Here is a 19,472-nt window from a genome sequence, read left to right on the forward strand (position 1 = left end):
AGGAAGTATGTCACTATGAGGGCAGGCTTTGAAGTCTCATATATGCTCAAGCCATGCCCAGTGTCTCAGTTCATTTCCTGTTGCCTTCAAATCAAGATGTAAGATGTAAGAATTCTCAGCGCCTTCTCCAGCACCATGTGTACCTGCATGCCCCCATGTCCTACCATGACAATAATGGACTAAACCTCTGAACTATAAGCGAGCCACCACAATTAAATGTTTTCCTTTATGAGAGTTACCACAGCTCTATAGAAACCCTAACTAAGACAGAACCCCATGGACACTTACTGAGCATTTCATCAGCAGTCATAGAATATATATTCGTATCACTATGTGGGACACCCTCTAGGGCAGTGGTTCTCAACCTTCTTAATGCTGCTTTAATACAGTTCCTTGTGTTGTAGTGACCCATGCTATGGTGACCCCCAACCATAAAATTTTGTTGCTACTTCATAACTGTAATTTTGCTACTGTTATAAATCGTAGTATAAATACCTGATTTGAGAGCCACCCGCTCTAGGGTAACAGTAACTCACTTTAGCCCATATATGAGATCCCAAGGGACTGAAAGTTTTGAAATTATATTATGTGTCCTCTTAGGGAGTAGCACTATTGGGAATTGTGGCCTTGTTGGAGGAAGTGTTGAAGTTGGACTTTGGTGTTTCAGAAGGCCTACTAGCATATTCTCTTCCTGCTGCCTGTTGATCCAGATGTAGAACTCTCAGATACCTCTCTAACACCATGTCTGCCTGCATGCCGCCATGCTTCCTGCCATGTTGACAATGGACTAAACCTCTGAACTATAAGTCAGCTCCAATCAAAGTTTTCCTTTGTAAGAGTTGCCATGGTCATGGTGTCTCTTCACAGCAATAAAACCCTAAGCTAAGACAGATGATAATGGAATAAAATTACAAACCAAAAAGAGAATTAAAAGTATACAAACACAAAAAAATTAGATAACACACTCCTAAACAACCCATGGTAACTGAAAAGGAAATTTCTAAAGTTTTACAAACGAAAATGAAAGCCACCCCAAAAACTGTGGACTAACGCGAAAGCAGCACTGAAGGTGAGTTGATAGCAATAGACGTATACATGAAAATAGATCATAACCTGGGTGGGTGCACAGGCCGGCCCAGCACTGGGGGGTGGAGGTAGGAAAGTTGGGAGTTGAAGGCCATTATTAGCCTGGGCTACATAAGACCCTGTCTGAAAAACTAAAACAATGGGGCTGGAGAGGGAGGCTGATCGATTGTTATGACTCAGGGGCAGTCCACAACCCCTTGCAACTCCAGCTCCAGGGGATCCAATGCTCTCCTCTAGCCTCTGGGCACCTGTACACAAATACGATCTTTAAATAAATTGGATATCTACCTAACAATACACCTCAAAGACAGAACAGCAACAACAAACCCTAAATTAGCTGGAGGAAAATAAGATCAGAAATAAAATGACAAACCTGTGAGATGACTCAGCAGGTGAAGGGATTGCCATCAGTCCTGACAGGTTCACTGTCTGGCCCCACATGGCAGGAGGAGTGAACTGACTTCCACACACATGCCATGGCACCCACAACCTCACCCACAATAAATATAATACAAATGGCCAATAATTTTAACTGACAAATCCACAAGGCTAGAGAGATGGCTCAGCAGTTAAGAGCACTGACTGCTCTTGTAGAGGACTTGGGTTCAGTTCCCAGCACCCATACAGCAGCTCACAATGGTCTGTTAACTCCAGTGCCACAGTGGATCTGATGCCTCTGTGGGCATCACATGTACACTCATATACATAAAATAAGTCTTAAGAAAGAATAGAATTGACAAACCTTAACTAGGTTAACAGAGAAAAAGAGATGACTCAAATAAATCAGATATGAAAAAAGAAACATAATATCACATAAATACAAACAATCGTAGCTCATTATGAATAATTATGTACTATAACATTGGAAAACCTAAAATTCTTAAACACAAAAACTGAATCAAGAAGAGCTAGGAAATCTAAACTGGGGCTGGAGAGATGGCTCAGTGGTTAAGAGCACTGGCTGCTATTCCAGAGGCCTCGGGTTCAATTCCCAAGACATACATGGCAGCTCATAACTGTAACCCCAGTTCCAGGGTACCTTACACCCACATACAGATTATACATGCAAACAAAATACACAGGAAATAGCTCAAAGCAATAATGAAACATCTCCCATCTAAAAACATTCTGGGCCTTCAGGCTTTGTCACTGTATTCTACAAAACAAGCCCTTTCATGAAGGCAGCATTGTAGAAAACCAGACAAAGATATAACCTCTAAAAAATCCTGAATACCTCTACAGAACATGAGGCAAAAACTCTCCATTGAATACCAGCAGACAGAATTCAACGGCACATCACAAAGGTCATATACCACAAGCAAGATACATGCAAAGGAAGCAAGACATTGCAATCAGTATAAGACACTAAACCTGACAGGATGCACAGAATGATTGGCCCAAGACCATATAATCAGCATGACAGGACACGTGGGTGGACAAGGACCATAAGGTCATTTCTATAGATAGGGACAAAACATTTGATAAGATTCATTATGCCTTGTAATGGAGGACCTGGACTTCATGCTGCTAACTGAAACAAGCCGGTGCCAGAAAGATAAACACCAGGTTATCGCTTTTGTGGCAACGTCTGTAGAACTGAATGGAAAAGTGGTCAGAATCTGGGAAGGACGGTGGGCAAAGAGGATAGAAAAGTCAATGAGACACATCAAAACCACAAAAATGCAGTCGATACTTCTGGTTGTTCTGTGGCACGATATAGTGACTATCAATCAAAACATCTGTAATCTCAGCACCTGGAAAGCTGACACAGGAGGACTGTTATGAGTTCAAGGCCCACTTGAGCTCCATGGCAAGAGCATCTCAAAGAGACCAAAAAATAAAAAACGGTCCATTTTAAAATGACTGATAAATACGAAGTTCCCAACACATAGAAATGATTAATGCCTCACTCCTAGCTGAGACACTATTGCATGGTGGCCGCTCCTGGGGAAGGAGCATTGGTTTGCTTTGGGGGTTTATAGTCCCTGGTAGGTTGACCACACACCCATGCACACATGGGCAGCACTAAATTGGACTCAATAGGGTATTAATAAAAAGGGGGCACTTAACACACAAACCCACAACTGGTCAGTGCGCACAGAACAAAAGACTTCGGAATGCTCAGCCCTAAATGGGATATAGCACCCCCTCCTCTCAAAGCCCAGGGATCTACGTGGAAGAGGGAGATAGAACAATTGATTGTAAGAACCAGAGGTGGTCGATAACTTCAAGAAAATTGTGTTTCAGACACAACAGGGCAGATGCACACACAGACTCACTGAGACAGCATGTATAAGACCTCCACAAGCCGGGCGGTGGTGGCGCACGCCTTTAATCCCAGCACTCAGGAGGCAGAGGCAGGCGGATCTCTGTGAGTTCGAGGCCAGCCTGGTCTACAGAGCGAGATCCAGGAAAGGTGCCAAAGCTACACAGAGAAACCCTGTCTCGAAAAAAAAACCTCCACAAGCTCAGATAAAATCCCAGCATGCAGGAGCAGAGGTGGGCTTAAAATCCCACCCTAGCTAAGGAGCTATTATTGGCATTTAATTGCTGCTGGCTGAGGGCAAGTCAGTTTTCTTCAATGGCATGATAACTGGTATACTGACCACACACCAGAGAAGGCCCAATGCCCAGGAGTAGTTGGCCAACACAAACAGGACTCTGCGTTTTATTATATTTTTTTTTTTTTTTTTTTTTAAAGAGAACATCATTGGCTGGGCAGTGGTGGCAGACGACTTTAATACCAGCACTCAGGAGGCAGAGGCAGGCAGATCTCTGAGTTTGAGTCCAGCCTAGTCTACAGAGCTAGTTCCAGGACAGCCAAAGCTACACAGAGAAACCAAAGAGAGAAGGAGGGAGGGAGGGAACACTAAGTTGGGTGGGCTAGGGATATGGGGGAGATCTGGGAAGAGTTGAGGAAGGGGAATGAATATTATCAAAATATACTGTATGCAATTTTCTCAGAATAAATAAAATTAAAACAAACTATAAGTTAGGAGAAAGTGTGGGGGTGAAATAACGTATGCATGTATAAAATTCTCAAAGAATAAGTAGTATTGCATTAAAAGTTATTAGTTGTTGAAGAGATGGTAGTACTTATTGCCTTAACTAGAAAATAACCCACTTGAACACGTGTGTCAAGTGACCACAATGTGCCCTCTAAAGGTATTCAAATATTAAAACCAAAAACAAAACACTCCAGTCCAGTTCCCTTAGGCCGTCCTTGTACAGAGCCAAGTAAAAATGCCAACACCACAGGGGCCAAGCAGAGAACACGGGCCACTCCACTGGCCATTCCTTCCTCTTACCCCAGAGCCCTCGAGAGTCACATGCTACGGAAAGGCCCTGGGTTTACTCCTGTGACTGCTGGGTAATGAATGCAGGCGCACAGCTGCTCTGGACACAGGGTGACAGGTGTGCCTCCTAGGGGAAGCCATACTGTTCACACCCTGGGGCACAGACCTGCACTTCAGGGACACTGTGTGGGAGGGAACTCCACAGACCAGCAGCCTGGCCCAGCTTCTCCTCCCGCTTGGGTCCTCGCTCACAGAACTGGGGCTGCAGGTTCATGTACCTGAGCAAAGCAGCCCCCAAGGGCCCTTTCAGTTGCCTGGAACAGTAGGTGTTTGGTGATTGCCCTATCCTTTAGGATGTTCAGGGAGCCTTCCAAGGAAGCCAGAGGTCCCTGCCCTATCCTGCAGAAAAGAGAAATTGGTCCCCCAAATTGAAGGGATACAGAAGACCCAGATGCTAGTAGATAAATCAAGTTGCTGTGGGGTCCCAGGTTGAGAAGAGCAGAAGTAATAAAATTGTATCAAAGGCAGAGGACAGCCTCTCCCTGCAGCTGTGCAGGTAACTAGGGTAATTGGAACGGCCCTGCTCCAGCCTGTTAAACCTTCTGGAAACTCCCACGCAGGTGCCATCTCCCTGCTTTTCTGATGGGAGAGTCAGGACCATGCCTGGATCAGATCTGGATGGAAGCAGCTTGGGGATTTTACCCTCAGGCTTCTGACAAAAAATCCCTCAGTTCTTGATGTATGGAAAAACCCTACAGGAAGCAGAGTGTCGGTGGGGAATTCTGTAGAGTTCCAAAGGAACTGTCTACAGGGGAGTGAGTGGAGAGGGCATGGAGGGCATGGGGACTGCCGTGTCCCAATGCTGGGTCCCAGCTGCGAGCATAGATTACAGCAGCAGCCACCGGCCTCAGGCGGGGCATCTGCCAGAAAACAGACCTCCCATATGGCAGAGCTCTAAGATAGGGAGGGGACAGGGGAAGACAGGGACAGGTACTTTGGGGCCGGGCATGGACATCTCTGAAGGTCTCTGCAAGTTCAAGCCCCTCTCCCCAGAGCTCCAGGCAAATGAAAAGCAAAAACAAAATAGTAACTCCTCACACCCCACCATGTCCCCTCAAAAGAGGGCTATTAAAATGGAAGTGTAAAATAAATCAGAAGAACAGGAAAGAATAAAACACAGCCATAAAAATCTCAACAGTGACAGTAGCCAGGCATGCTGTGTTTCTTGAGTCCTGGAAAACAGGACAGATCCCTCTCCATGCTTCCAAACAACAGCCTGACACTATACTCTAAAATAAATCCACCTTGGGGAAAGAACCTCAAGGAGTTCTGCGTGGCGTTAGAGAAAAGGTCCCAAGAGGATTGGTTTCACCACAAACCCGGGCGAGTGCCAGGAGTCACCGCTTCAGAGGCTCAACTCAGCACCCAGATCTTCAGAACCGCACCCAAGGCCTGAGGTCACATTCTTATCCTTGTTTGGACCCAGGGAAGTAAGTGTGAGGGTGGAGAAATACTTCATGTAAGCTTAGTGTTTTACATGCTCTATTAACTAGACGGAACCAAAACTCTGAAGCCAAATTAAAACCAACAGGAACGGAAGGCAGCAGCCTGTGGCAGCTGGATTGAATGAAAGCTAACCATGGAGCATTTTGATGGGAAACAGCAGATACGATTCTAGCAGCCTGCAGCATTGGAATACCCACGACCCGAGCTAGCTCTCAGGATTAAAAGTTGTAGTCTTTTGGGCTAATGAAAAGCCAGAGATATTTATGATTGCTAATAATAGCAGCCTCCTGGACTGGGTTTGTCAATGGTCTGTGAAGAGGTTGGCAAGCCTGTGCTCCTGGACTGGGATTAGAAATTATATCCTAATATATATATATATCATCAGCCAGCTTGCACAGTGGAGTTTTGAGTAGCTGATATGGTAAGAGGCCGTTCTGAGCCTGAAGTCTCTTTAAAAGAGGAAACGCCACTGTGGTCTGTCACTTTGCTCCTGAAAAGGGACTATTTGGAGTCTCATTCACTCATTCCTGTGTCCCCAGGTACTAACTGAGGAGCAGGTGTGAGCCAGCCACAAAGGAGCAGTTTCTGAAAGGGACTGTTCATGCCTCCAGCTTTACCCACTGGGATGTGTGTGGCAGTTTCCAAGGCAACAAGGCAGCCTTGTGAGCCCCTGCAAAGATGGTGATGCTTCCCAATTTTTGAAGTTGGTATTTTCCCCCTGCCCACCAGCTGTGGCATAGGATGAGTCAACCTACCACCATGCTGTGTCATCCTGGCTTTCAAGGCTGAGCAGATGCCTTTGGGTAAACCCAGCCTTGCTGCGTGCATTCAGCTACCAACAGCAGTATATTCAGTGATGCCCACTGAGCCAGGATACTAGCCTATCAAGCACGTTTAAAAACTCAACAGGCTAGATCTCTTTCTGCCTACCTGAGCCCTTTACACAAGTGAGAGTCAGAAGAGACAGAGGTTAAAAATAAAATAAAAAATAACCCTTGTGTATCTTAAGTGCTATTACCATTATCGTTGTTGTTGTTTGATATAAGATATCCTGTAGCCCAGGCTGGCCTCAAACTTGCTATGTAACTAGGATGGCCGTGAACTCCTTGTCTTCACCCCCTCACCCACACCTGGATGACCAGCAGACACCACTATATCCAGTTTATGAGGTGCTGGGGAATGAACTCAGGGCTTTGTGTGTGCTAAGCAAGCACCCTGCCAACTGAGCCACATCTCCAACCCAGGTAATATTACTCTTAACCTGAAGACCTTTAGAATCTGATTCAAGGATGGAGTCAAACTGTGGCCCTATTTCTTACAAGTTATGACTGTAGGCAGTGACTATACCTTCCAAGCCATGAAAACAGCCAAGAAAGCATGCAAGAAAATCCTTCAGTCTTCAGTGTGGTGGGCAGGAGTCATGGATGGAAACGTTGAGTTTGGTTTTATGGTACTGGGAGTTGAATCTGGGGCCTCCCAGATGTAGGAAAGTGTAGTGTCACAGGGCTGAATCCCCAGCCCTCTTGTTCTGAGACAGAGTTTCACTAGTAATCTGCCTACGATGACCTTGTACTCACTCTGTAACTCAGGCCGGCCTTGAAATGACAATCCTCCTGCCTCAGCCTCCTGAGTAGCTAGGTTTATAGGTCTCTCCTACTGGATCTAGCAGAGAAACATAGTTTTTGGAGAAAGAAATGTAAAAAGGCTTTTCTGGGATTTAAACAGACCCAAAGCCTGCAAAACAGTTAGTTCCTCGAAGAATCTTTCTTCAGCTCACACACAAGTCAGATGGAAGCCTTTCTGTTCTGTATGTGGGAAAACAGACAGACACTCCGCCCCTTTTATAAATATGGCCTTCTGCCAAAGCAAATCTATTCCTTCTCAATATCAGCCACGTTTGAAAGCCAGTCTAAGCCTCAAAAGGTGTGGAAAACATTTATCTTGATTAGGAGTCTCTGAGTTTATTTATTATCCTGAGTATGTATGGAAGAAAACCCCCAAGACTCGGAAAGTAAATAATGGGGCCAGCAAGTATTGGGGGGATGGATAACGAGCAAAGCCAGAGGCATAGAATAGAGTTCTCACAGCTGCCTTCTCCGCCCCTAGGAGCAGCCCAGTTAAGGTCTTCTCGGGGTACCCCCTCCTTACCCCCAGCTTTGGTATTGACCTTATAGAACACTGTATGCACTTTACTGTTATACTGAACAACCTTCCATACCTCCCACCACCTTGAGGATACCACCATCCAAAAGCCTCAGTCTGCCTCTCCAAAGGTGCCACCTCTGCTTTCCTCACGGAAACCGGAAGTGTGTGCGAGCATTCATGGTTTCTCAACATCCCGTGCTTACCGGCCAATCTGCTCTGGCTCGGAGGCCGTGCCCACTCTGCTGGGCTGCTCTCAGCCAGATCATTTCTTCAAAGCTGACTCCAGGCTAAGACTCCTCTCAAAACCCTTCCTTGGTCCCTCTTGCCGTGGTGGCCTTGCCCTCACTGGCTGCTGGAGTCCTTCACTTGGTGTTTCGTATCTGTGCCATTTTATCGTTAGCTAGCCACTTGTTACATGTTCACCTCCTTCACCAGGCTGACCTCATGTTGGACATCTGCAGATGTACCGCTCTGCCGTGCATGCGGTCCTGTTTGCTGTATCCTGCAGGCCCTGGTAGTTAAAACACTGCCTTTGGAAAAAGGAAGCTTGAGCTGCCTCTACAGCCGGCTGCCACACACCTCTGGCCAAAGTCCTTTCTGGCTGTGGGCCTCAAAACTTTGACCCATTACACAGTTCAGGAGATTTGACCCCTGACGTCCTTGTCAGACCTAATATTGCTGGAATCCTTTCATCTAGCCTGTTTACCTATCGCTGGGACTAGGAGAAAGTCTGAGATATATTGGTAGGAAGCAAAAATTCGGAAGAACTTAGAAATAATGAGTTTTAAGTAGAGAACAGAAAACTTTAACTTTTTAAAGAGAGCAAGAGTTAAAAAGAATCTTTGCCCAGGCTTTCTCTTATCAGTGCCCAGTAGCAGTCTGCTGGGGACCCGGGGCAAACACTGTTCATAGGACTCAAGGGGACAGACACCACTTTCTATCCTTTAGTGGCCGCCCTTGCTAGGGGTATCAGAAGTTCAGAACTGACAAGAAAGAGGAGAAAGGGTTCAGCTTTTGAGTGTCCCTCTTCTTGCTGTGAGAATGGCAGGCAGCCACAGGTGCATGGCCCTGGAAGGTCCCCACTGGCCAGGGTCTGTCTGTCTATACCCAAAGCTCTCTCCACATGGCCTTTATTTTAAAGGCAGAAAAATCAGCCTTGGCTCAACCTCCACTTTGAGAAGAATGCTTGTTGGAGAGGCGGAGAGCATCCCTTCAAATGTCCCTCTCAAATCGGGAGGCATCAAAGGTCAAAGAACTCAATCTGTGGGTTTCACTCACCAGCCGTGGTGGCACACACCCGTAACCCCAGCACTCAGAGGCTGAGGCAGGAGGATGGAGAGTTTGAGGCTAGCTTGGGCTTCATAGCAAGACCCTATAACCAAAAACCATTAGAGGAAAGAAGGAGAAGCATCCATCTATCTTGGGGCTTTTGTTTTTCATCAGTTTCTACATCAATTTGAACTTGATTTTCAGCTCCTCCATTTACAGCAAACTTCGGCCTTACCCTCTACCTCATAGACACATTGTTAGAGGACAATAGAGCTAATAGTGGCAGCCTGGGAAAGGGGAGCCTTCAGAACCTTCTACACAAATAGATTCATTTTGCTTTTGTTTATGTGTGAGAAATGGTCTCATGTAGCCCAGGCTGGTCTTGAACTCCATGTGTAGCCAAGGATGGATGAGCTTGAACTTCTGATCCTCCTGCCTACATTCCTAGGATTCCAGCCATACACTACCATGCCAGTTTATGCAGTGTTGGGGATTGAACCCAGGGCTTTGTGTTTCATGGGCAAGTACTCTACCAGCTGAGCTACGTCTCCAGTCCCAGCCTCATTTTCATAGACTCAATAATCTGGGAATTTCCCAGAGCTCCATGGGAGGCAGCACAGGAAAAGCCCGCAACTGCCCACGGAGTGCCCTTCCCAGCAGCCCCCAGGCTAGTATCCTTATCTTCCTCCTGTATGGACCTCAAGTTCTTGACTCATGGGAAAATTTTCAACATTGACCATTGAGGCAAGCAGTCACATCCCGGTGACCATGTTCATTGAGAAGAAAAGGAAAAGACCAAAGTCATTCTGGGGCCAGATACCTCGTGGTCCTGGGCTGAGCCATGGAGGCACTGTGTTCTGGTTCAGCATGTCTGTGTTTTGTTTTGGGTGTAAATCGGGGAACTGGAAACCGGTTTTAACTGCCTGGATATTGGTAAGGTGACACAGTTCTCACCATTCCTCCCACTGTGCCTATGTCACAAGTAAAGTTGACAAAACAAAGCCACAGGCACTTCTGTCATTATGCATGCTTAGCAGGTTCTGCAATGCCCCGGAGTGATCCTTAGCCAAACCGGCAGGAACACCTAACAAAACAACTCTAAGTCCAGGAAGAGAATTTAAGAAACACAGTAAGAGCTTTGGGGAGCCCAAGGTCAAAGTTGAGGTATCTGTCTGTATCTTGGCATTCAGGGAACTCACTCTCACTCACTCTCTCTCTCTCTCTCTCTCTCTCTCTCTCTCTCTCTCTCTCTCTCTCTCTCTCTCTCTCTCTCTCAACCTCTGCTGCTTGGGCTTCTGCATGCTATCCCACCATCAGAATAGTTTAGAAACCAGAACTAGAGTCCAGTAGCCTGGTTTAGAAATCCCTGCACTGACCCATCCCATAGCCCGAGTACCACGCCTTCCAAGGAAGCCTGCGCACATCAGAGGGGTGGGTGGCAAAGAAGCCAGAGAGTATTTCAGCTTCAGCTCTGAACAGGGGCTGCCAGCCCAGTGATGACAGCACTTTGCCCCCAAACCTCCAGCCTAGTCACTCTGAGTTGAACAGACAATGCTAAGCCTCCTAGTGGCTTGTTATGGTAAAGACTACTGGATCTCCCATCGTGATCTGTATGGCAAGAATGTTTCCTCCTTGCTCTAAGGAATCCTCAGGTTTAGCCTCTCCTGCGTCCTTTCTCCACAATACCATGTATACCCTCGATAGCTCCCTCATACCTGTTCCCTGCTCCAAGTGATCCTCTCAGACAGCAAATCAGCACTGGTTCTTTCTTCTTCCAATTCAATCTCCAGCTGGGCCACCTTGTCCTGAGAAAGGGACACATAAACACGTTTCTTCACTTACACAGGATTAGGAGCAAGGGGGGCCCATGGAAGAAAAACCCAAAGGCAAATGAGAGCTGATTATTGTTAGGGCTTGGGAACACAAGACATCCCTTTCTTTTCTCCTTTACCTCCCCTTCTTCCTTCCTAAAGGATTCATCCTGAGCTATATGGCAAGAACATTTCTCTCATATCCCAGGTTAGCTTTGAACTTGCTATGTAGTCCAGGATGACCTTGAACTCCTGACCTTCCTGCTTCTACCGCCCCCCCCCCAAGTGCTGGCATTACAAGAGTGTGCCTGTATGTTGGGTGCTAGAGATTGAACCCAGGGCTTCATTTATGCTAGATAAACACTCTACCAGCTGACCGACACCCCCATCCCTCATACATAGATTTCTTGTACTGTCCAAAGCAGGTATTTTAAAAAACATGTGTTTTGTTGCTTTTGTGATATAATTGGGCATGTATAAAATATAAAAAAGGAGAAAGGGCATTACCCTAAGCCCCAATGAACACTAAAGTTATGTTAGTATGTATTATATTGGTATCTTAAAGTGGTCCCTATTAAAGTCAACATAAGATCTGAGAAGCCATCCTGAACACCCCTGCAAATACTTTATGCTCAAGAGGATGGCTCCTGGGAGTGCAAGCACGTGCTTCTGGCCTGCTTCTTCAAGAGTACCCATGAGCAACTGTGTGGTGGACAGTCCTACACCTACACCGATTACCCAGGACAGTGGTAGTCAATTCTGGGAAATTCACCATCACAGAGGAATAACCATCTGTCCCTCTGGTCTCTGTCTCATATCACTGACAGTTAAGAAAGAAGCATTTCAAGGTAGCTTTATGTATGAGAGAGAGAGGTTTCCCCACTCAGACCTCAGAATGCTCCGACCCTGGGGGACTTGAGCCTGTGTTTCTTATCTCCACGATTTGTCACAGGTCTGGGTAAACTTGGAGCCATAGATGCTTTTTAAATGTCTATTTCTAAAACATTTTTTCATTCTTTTTTATTTTATGTATATGGGTGTTTTGTCTGCATGTCTGTGTACCACATGCGTATAATACCCGTGGAGGCCAGAAGAGGGGCATCGGTTTCCTTGGACTGGAGTTACGGGTGGGGTTGTGAGCCACCATCTGGGTCCTCTGGAAGAGCAGCCACCCACTCTTAACCACTGGGCCATCTCTCTAGCCCCAACAGATGCTTTTTAAAAACCAACCTTTTGAGTTTTCAAAGGCAGCCTTGTGTGTAAGTATGATCTATGGAACCGCCAGAATTGACTGACAACCAAGAATGGTTCCATAAATAATAGAAATGAAACCCTCATAACTCCTGTAAACGATGAACCGTCGGTGAGTGAACGGCCTTGTCGGGGAGTGATCAAACCCTCAGGGAGGGCCAGCAAGATGGCTGAAAAATTAAAAGCACTTATTGCAAAGACAGACTAGAGTTCAAACTCCAGAGCCCACATAAAAATGAAGAGGACTAACATAACAAAGGTGTCCTCTGTCCCTCATACTCACGCTGTGGTGTGCACTTGCATGCACATACACACAATAATAAATACAATAATTGAAAAACCTATAAAGAAACCCAAAAGCGCTCTCCTGGGAGCAGAAGGTCCCAGAAACCAACTCAGGACATGGCTGGCCCCTGTCTGAAGTTTCCTATCCATCCAGATCACTCAGAAATCACAACATATCCACAGAGCTTCAGCCACCTGGGGCTGAATTTTTAAAAAAAAGTTCATTATGGGTGAGTTCTTGAAAATTAGTTATGTTTTAATGAAGGAATGGGAAAGGCATGAGTCAGCAACATGGCCATGGCAGCCACTTCTTAGAGCAACTCCCCTCAGGTGCCTTTCATGGTGGCAGGACCTCTAGAAGCTATCACTGCAGAACAAGTGGAGAAATATCTCCAGTGGTATTCAGCTGTACTACTGTTTCAAGACCTGAAGTTGCCCAGAGGAAATGCCTGGACTCAAAGGAGAAGCTCTGATTTCAGCTAAAATCACTTATATTTAAAATACTTAGTTTTTATTTTTAGTTAGGTGTCTGTGTGAGGGTATGTGCATGTGAGTGCAGGTGTCAAAAAGAGACCAGCAGAGGGCGCTCATTGGATTTCCTGGAGTTGGAGTTGCAGGAAGCTGTGAGCCACCCAACATGAGTGCTGGGAATTGAACCCAGGCCTTCTGCAAGAGTTGTATGTGCTTTTAACTGCTGAGCCATCTCTCCAGAGCCCCAAAATTGGTTCTTAGGCTCTTTTTCTGCCCCCAATCCATACTATTCAGATAACATATGAGGTCTAAGCCAGAGCCCATCATACCAAAGCTCCTTGTTCACTGCTTGATAGGTTTCCACTTGGGGTGTGTGTGTGTGTGTGTGTAGACAAGCAGACAACAGACAAGTGGACCACAGAGGTCAGTGTCAGGTGTCTCCCTCAGTCACTCTCCATCTTATTTTTTGAGACAGGGGTCTCTTATTGGCCTGGGACTCACCAGGTAGGGTAGACTGCCTGGCCAACCCCAGGGATCCTCCTGTCTCTGCCTCCCTGGCACTGGGATTACAGATACACACTGACATGAGCAGCTTTTTACATGTGTGCTAGGAATCTGAACAAAGGTCCTCATGCTTATAGGCATATGCTTTACCACCTGAGCCAGCTCCCTAACCCATCCGGTTGCTTTTAACCAGGGTATCTAGGCCCTAGAACAATCCATTTCTAGTTAACTAGGTCGACCTTAGCTTATCTGAAAATGGCTCCCTAAAGAGATCAGAAAGAAAATATTAGAAAAATATAGCAGCCTCGTAAACAAAGCAGTAAAATTGCCGTCAGGCTACTCTGGTCTCTGCCCATCTAATAAAATCTCCACTGGCTCAAACTTCACTTCCCAGATACAAACTGCAAAGCACCCTGGAGGCTTTAAAAAGCTATTTCTGTTTATTTAAAAAGCTGAATGAGGAACTCATTGATTCTGAGCTTACGCCATCTCTTGCTGGCCTTGAGCGCCACGCCTGTCTTTTATCCAAACCCTGACAATGTTAATGTCTCCCCCAAAGTCTGAGGCTTGTTTTTCAGTCTCTCTCTTACTCTCTAAATTCCACCAGAGTGGGGGGGGGGGGCACACATATGTTTCTGGTTTAGGGTCATTTTTAGCAATTCAGGTTCTTCCCATCATCTCAGAGGACCATGAACACTGGGGTTCTGGTATTTTATTTATATGTTTTTTTTTTTCCTCAAGCATTATGTATTAGCTTGTGAATACTCACCCCCAGCTGGTGACTGCTTTGGGCAGTTTCAGAAACGGCAATGAATTGGACCATAGTTTGTCGATAGCTCTAGCAACAGTACATACACATGCAGGAAGATGGGCCAGGAATAAGAATGGACTGTGTGGTTTGGGGATGGGTGGTTTGGGGTCTGATGCACAGTGTGCATCCTGACTGGACAGTCAGGAGTCTTGCAGCCTCGTTAGGGGAAACATTGTTGAAGGGACATAACACCATCGGCTACGTTCTTTGGGGATGAGCTTATATCTTCTTCAAAGCAGTGAACCATTAGACTAAATTGTACCCTTCACTCCTTCAGCTTTGACACTACAACATGATAAACTGCCTCCCCCACCCTGCCCCAACAAGAAAAGATCTTAAATCATCAAGCTAGAAAGAGTGAAAACCCAAGACTTCCTACATAGGTGACATTCCCCTGGTGGCCCAGATGTGTACCCACACACCTCCATCTGCTTAAGGAGTCGGCTGCGGTCATCCCTGAGGTGGCTCTTGGCCTCCAGCTCGTACTCCAGGTCCTTCAGCGACTGCTCCAGAAGTTGCCTTTCCGTGAGCGCTTCATCCTCAGCTCGTTGGTAGTCCCGCAACTCTTCCTCCTTGAGGCGTAACTAGAAGGAGAGAGAGTTCGATACATAACACACATCTGCATGCATGTCTGCGCACCAGGTACATGCCTGCCTCAAGGAGGCCAGAAGACAGAGTGCACAGGCCCACTCCAAAGCAGAGAGGAGCAAATTCCACCTCTCTCTAGGCTTCGGCTTTCCATTTATACAATGTTTTATACAAACAGTTTTTCAGTTGTAAACTGCTAAGTTATAAAGTCAACCGATTAGATGTTGACTACTCTTTCAGTTACACAGAACACATAAAAAAATCAGAGTATGCACAAGTATTATGATGCTTTTGTATTAGATATTAACATATTTGTATGGATGTATGTGTCACTAGGGCTGCATGAATGACGCCTTTCTTATTATGGGCCGGGGTCAAAACCACTCACTTGAAAGTCACTGAAGTAGCTAAGTGTTCTTGTATTGGCGCCATCTCAAGAGAGGTTTAAAATAAAAACTAAATTAATGGTCTCTAAGCAACCAGCAGGTACAAAATCCAAGAACATAATCACACTCATTGCTGGGCAGAAAATCATCAGCGACAGCTACAGTGCTCTTTTCGGCCACCAGGTGGCACTCATCTAATAGTTTTGAGGAATGTACAACCGCAGTTTGGGTCCCAGGAGCCTCACTGGCCAGTGGGAAAGCCTCAAACAGCCCAACCCAGTAGGCTGACTCAGGGAGGCTCCCCTCGGACTTGTTGGTTGCCAATATCAAACCCTCCTGCAGATGGAGAAGAGGACACCACGGAAGTTTATTCCTTCGACGAGTTCACGGAAAATCTGGCCTGAGGACGGGGGACTCCAGCATTGCATTCTACTGGAGGCTGGCAGAACCCCAGCCATTTCTAGCACAGCCCCACTTGGAAGGAGACAACTGCTGGATGTCCAGCGCACGCCTTTAATCCCAGCACCCGGGAGGCAGAGGCAGGCGGAGCTCTGTGAGTTCGAGGCCAGCCTGGTCTACAGAGTGAGATCTAGGACAGGTTCTAAAACAACACAGAGAAACCCTATCTCGAAACACCAAAACCAAACCAAAACAAAACAAAAAAAAAGCCAAAACTCAAATACTCCAAATCCAAAACTAAAAGACATTTGGATTGTGGGGTTTTTTTTTTTTTTTTTTTTTTTTTGAACTGGAAATGACAAATAAAATCTTCACAAATATTCCAAAATCTCTGAATTCAGAAATGCTAGATGTATTTCTAGTATTTCAAGCATGTCAGATAAGGACTACTCATCCCACCGAGCATCTCAGAGAAACTTGCCCTGAACCAAAAGTAAGCAAGACAGTCCTACATGGGATATCTGCATCCTCCCTTCCCACACTTGGGGACATCACAGAAGAGGAGACAGAAAAAAAAAAAAAAAAAGGATGAGCCAGAGGAAGGGGCGGAGTGCTGTGGAACATTGTCACAGGCATGAGATGGCCATTGTACTCGGCAGCTGGAATTAAGCTTCATGAGACTGACACACCAACACTCCATCACTGAGGGGCTCACACAGCCCCACCCCACATGATTTATAATCGACGGTTGCTCACGGAGAGAAAGACACCTTCTTCAGTGGTACAGCCCATGCTCCTGTAGATCACTCCTCACCCCCTTCCTAAAAGCACCCCTAAACTGACAGGGACACACAGATGTGAAAGTAGAGGGGAGGCCGGGTGGGGAGAGAAGGGGATCAGCAGGAGGGAGGTGACGAGGATCAAAAGACATCAGCTACGTCTATGAAATGTCATAATGAGACCCATTGCTGTATGTAATTGTTATCTGCCAAGGAAAATGAAAGTAAGCAAGTAACTTTTTAACCGGTCAGTGCCACCTTTATGTAGTTATACAGGATTTCGAAAATGAGCCAGAGATGGTGAACTTTAAGCCTTACTTCCTTAAAGGTCGGTCACCCCCATCAGAACCTCCATGTCTCACTTCGTCAGCAGAAGGGTAGCCAGGCCACTGCTCTCAAGGCAGAGGCAGCTGGTAGTCAGCACTGTGCAACCCCTTAGCAATTTTCAGCTAAAGAGTTTCACTCAGGGAGAGGAGCAGAAAGCAGAGATAAACTCGAGTCATTCATGGATCTGGAGGGATCTTGACGTATGAATTCATTTCTAAACATTCTGACCTCAGTATTATAAGGGTGGCATCTGCCTCCTTTCCCTTCAGAGAGATGAGGAATCTCTGTCTGCCATTCAAATACAAAAGTATCTTGAAGGGCTACACCAACAGAAAACCCAAGAAGGGCCATCTCTGCTTTCATATAGCAAATGCTTTCTTAAAAAGAAGCAGAAGCAGAAGAGGAGGAGGAGGAGGAGGAGGAGGAGGAGGAGGAGGAGGAGGAGGAGGAGGAGGAGGAGGAGATAACTAAAGAGATGGCTCAGTGGTTAAGAGCACTTGCTGCTCTTCCAGAGGTCCTGAGTTCAATTCCCATCACAACCATCTATAATGGGGTCTGATGCCCTCCTCTGGCATGCAGGCATACATGCAGATAGAGTGTTCATACCACATAAAATAAATAAATCTTTTTTTAAGAAGATGAAATATATATATATATATATATATATATATATATATATATATATATATACACATATATTCACACACATATGTGTGCTCTGGTTAAAAATTATGTGTGGGCTAGAGAGATGGCTCAGAGGTTAAGAGCACTGGCTGCACCTCCAGAGGTCCTGAGTTCAATTCCCAGCAACCACATGGTGGCTAACAACCATCTATAATGACATCTGATGCCCTCTTCTGGCATACAGGCATACATGCAGACAGAACACTGTAAAATAAATGTTAAGAAAAAATAAAATAAAAAACAACCTTCTTGTAAAAAAAATAAAGGAACAGAGTTGATTTTATATATATATATATATATATATATATATATATATATATATATATATATATATATATAAAATATGTGTGTGTGTGTGCATGTGCATGTACACAGGCAGGCAGGTGCCTATGGTGGCCAGAAGAGGGCACTGGATCTCTGAGACCTAGACTGATATGATAGGTGGTTGTGAGCCTCCTGACATGGATGCTGGGATTGCAGGAGTAGGAAGTACTCTGAACTGCTGAGCCATCTCTCCAGCCCCAGTATGCTCTCTTTCCCTCTCTCTCTCTCTCTCTCTCTCTCTCTCTCTCTCTCTCTCTCTCTTAAATAAAGAGCCCTGGTCTCCATCTGGCCTTACTTAATCTTTGTGGCCTGCTGCTTCTTTATCTGTCTCGAGAATCTTCATGTTTCCTTCTCCCCCAAAGTGTCTAGCCTAACAACCCTTTATACAAACAGCCATGTGGATCCCTGGGCAGGGTCACAGTGACACTGTGGTCTTCTGAAGTTAAAACAGACCAGGTTATTTGTTGTGTTCTGGCAAATGTTGAACCCCTCCACCCACCTGCTGTAAAAATGAAAATATTCTTTTCATAGCAAAGAGAACTGAGATGCCAATGTGCCAAGTTCAGTTTTCTTGGAGTCCTGTATCATGTAACCCTGAAGCAAAGAGGATCTGCTATCAGGGTCCTTTCAGAAGCGTTCTGGAACTATGTAATAAATATCCATTGTTCTTTGATGGGTTCAGCCCTGACTCAGGGGAAACCTTTCTTTGATCATCAAAGAAATCACAAGTTTTTTGTTTTTAAAGAAAACTTGTTTTTCTGTGGAACCTGTGGGCTCCTCACACTGCGTGTGTGAGGGGGAAGCTTTGACAAAGAGAGAGAGCAATGTGTATCCAATGTCCAGGACCTAGGAGATGTCACCATGTCATTCATGCATTATCTCGTTTATCATAAGGCCGCTAATGTAGAGAGAGAGGCTGAGAAAACAGAGACAGCTGTTCAGGGTCCTTCAGTTGGCACAGGCTAGAATAACAGTCAGGTGTGGTGGCTCACACCTGTAATCCTAGCACTCGGAAGCATGGGGCAGGAGGACGGACATGACAGACAGACAGAATAGGCAACCATGGTGCTTCAGAGCCTCCAGCTTTCTGTGAAAAAAAGAGCACCCAACACCCCCATTCATTTTTCCCTTCCCAGGTCAAGAATGCAACATTTGCATTTCTTTGCTCTATTATTATTATTATTATTATTATTATTATTATTATTATTATTACTACTACTACTTCTACTACTATTACTATAGACAGTCCTGGCTGTCCTGGAACTTGCTTTGAAGACCAGGCTGGCCTCAGACTCAGAGATCCACCTGCCTCTGCCTCCTGAATGCTGGAATTAAAGGTATACACCACTCTGACCAGCTTGCTCTATTCTTTTTTTGTTTTGTTTTGTTTTGTTTTTCTCCAAGATAAGGTGTCTCTGTGTAGCCATGGCTGTCCTGGAACTCACTCTGTAGACCAGGCTGGCCTCGAACTTACAGAGTTCCTCCTGCATCTGCCTCCCGAGTGCTGGGATTAAAGGCCACCACCGCCCAGCCTATCATTCTTAAGTATA

The 19,472-nt window shown here is 45.7% G+C and overlaps 1 protein-coding gene across 3 annotated transcripts in view; it reads right to left on the reverse strand.

Annotated features, from left to right (window-relative positions):
• Cgnl1 (cingulin like 1) overlaps positions 1 to 19,472 on the reverse strand; it is a 154,189-nt gene that overhangs the window by 8,227 nt on the left and 126,490 nt on the right. For all 3 annotated transcript variants that reach the window (XM_052713808.1, XM_052713789.1, XM_052713798.1), the window contains 2 exons: positions 14,858 to 15,019; positions 11,018 to 11,107 (listed from right to left, as the gene is read on the reverse strand). In XM_052713808.1, coding sequence (XP_052569768.1) covers positions 11,018 to 11,107; positions 14,858 to 15,019 — 252 coding nt within the window. The remainder of the gene's footprint in view (positions 1 to 11,017; positions 11,108 to 14,857; positions 15,020 to 19,472) is intronic.

This window comes from Peromyscus californicus, unplaced genomic scaffold (genome assembly GCF_007827085.1).
Source record: "Peromyscus californicus insignis strain IS unplaced genomic scaffold, ASM782708v3 Scaffold_11__1_contigs__length_118956290, whole genome shotgun sequence".
NCBI classification, from domain to species: Eukaryota; Metazoa; Chordata; class Mammalia; order Rodentia; family Cricetidae; genus Peromyscus; species Peromyscus californicus.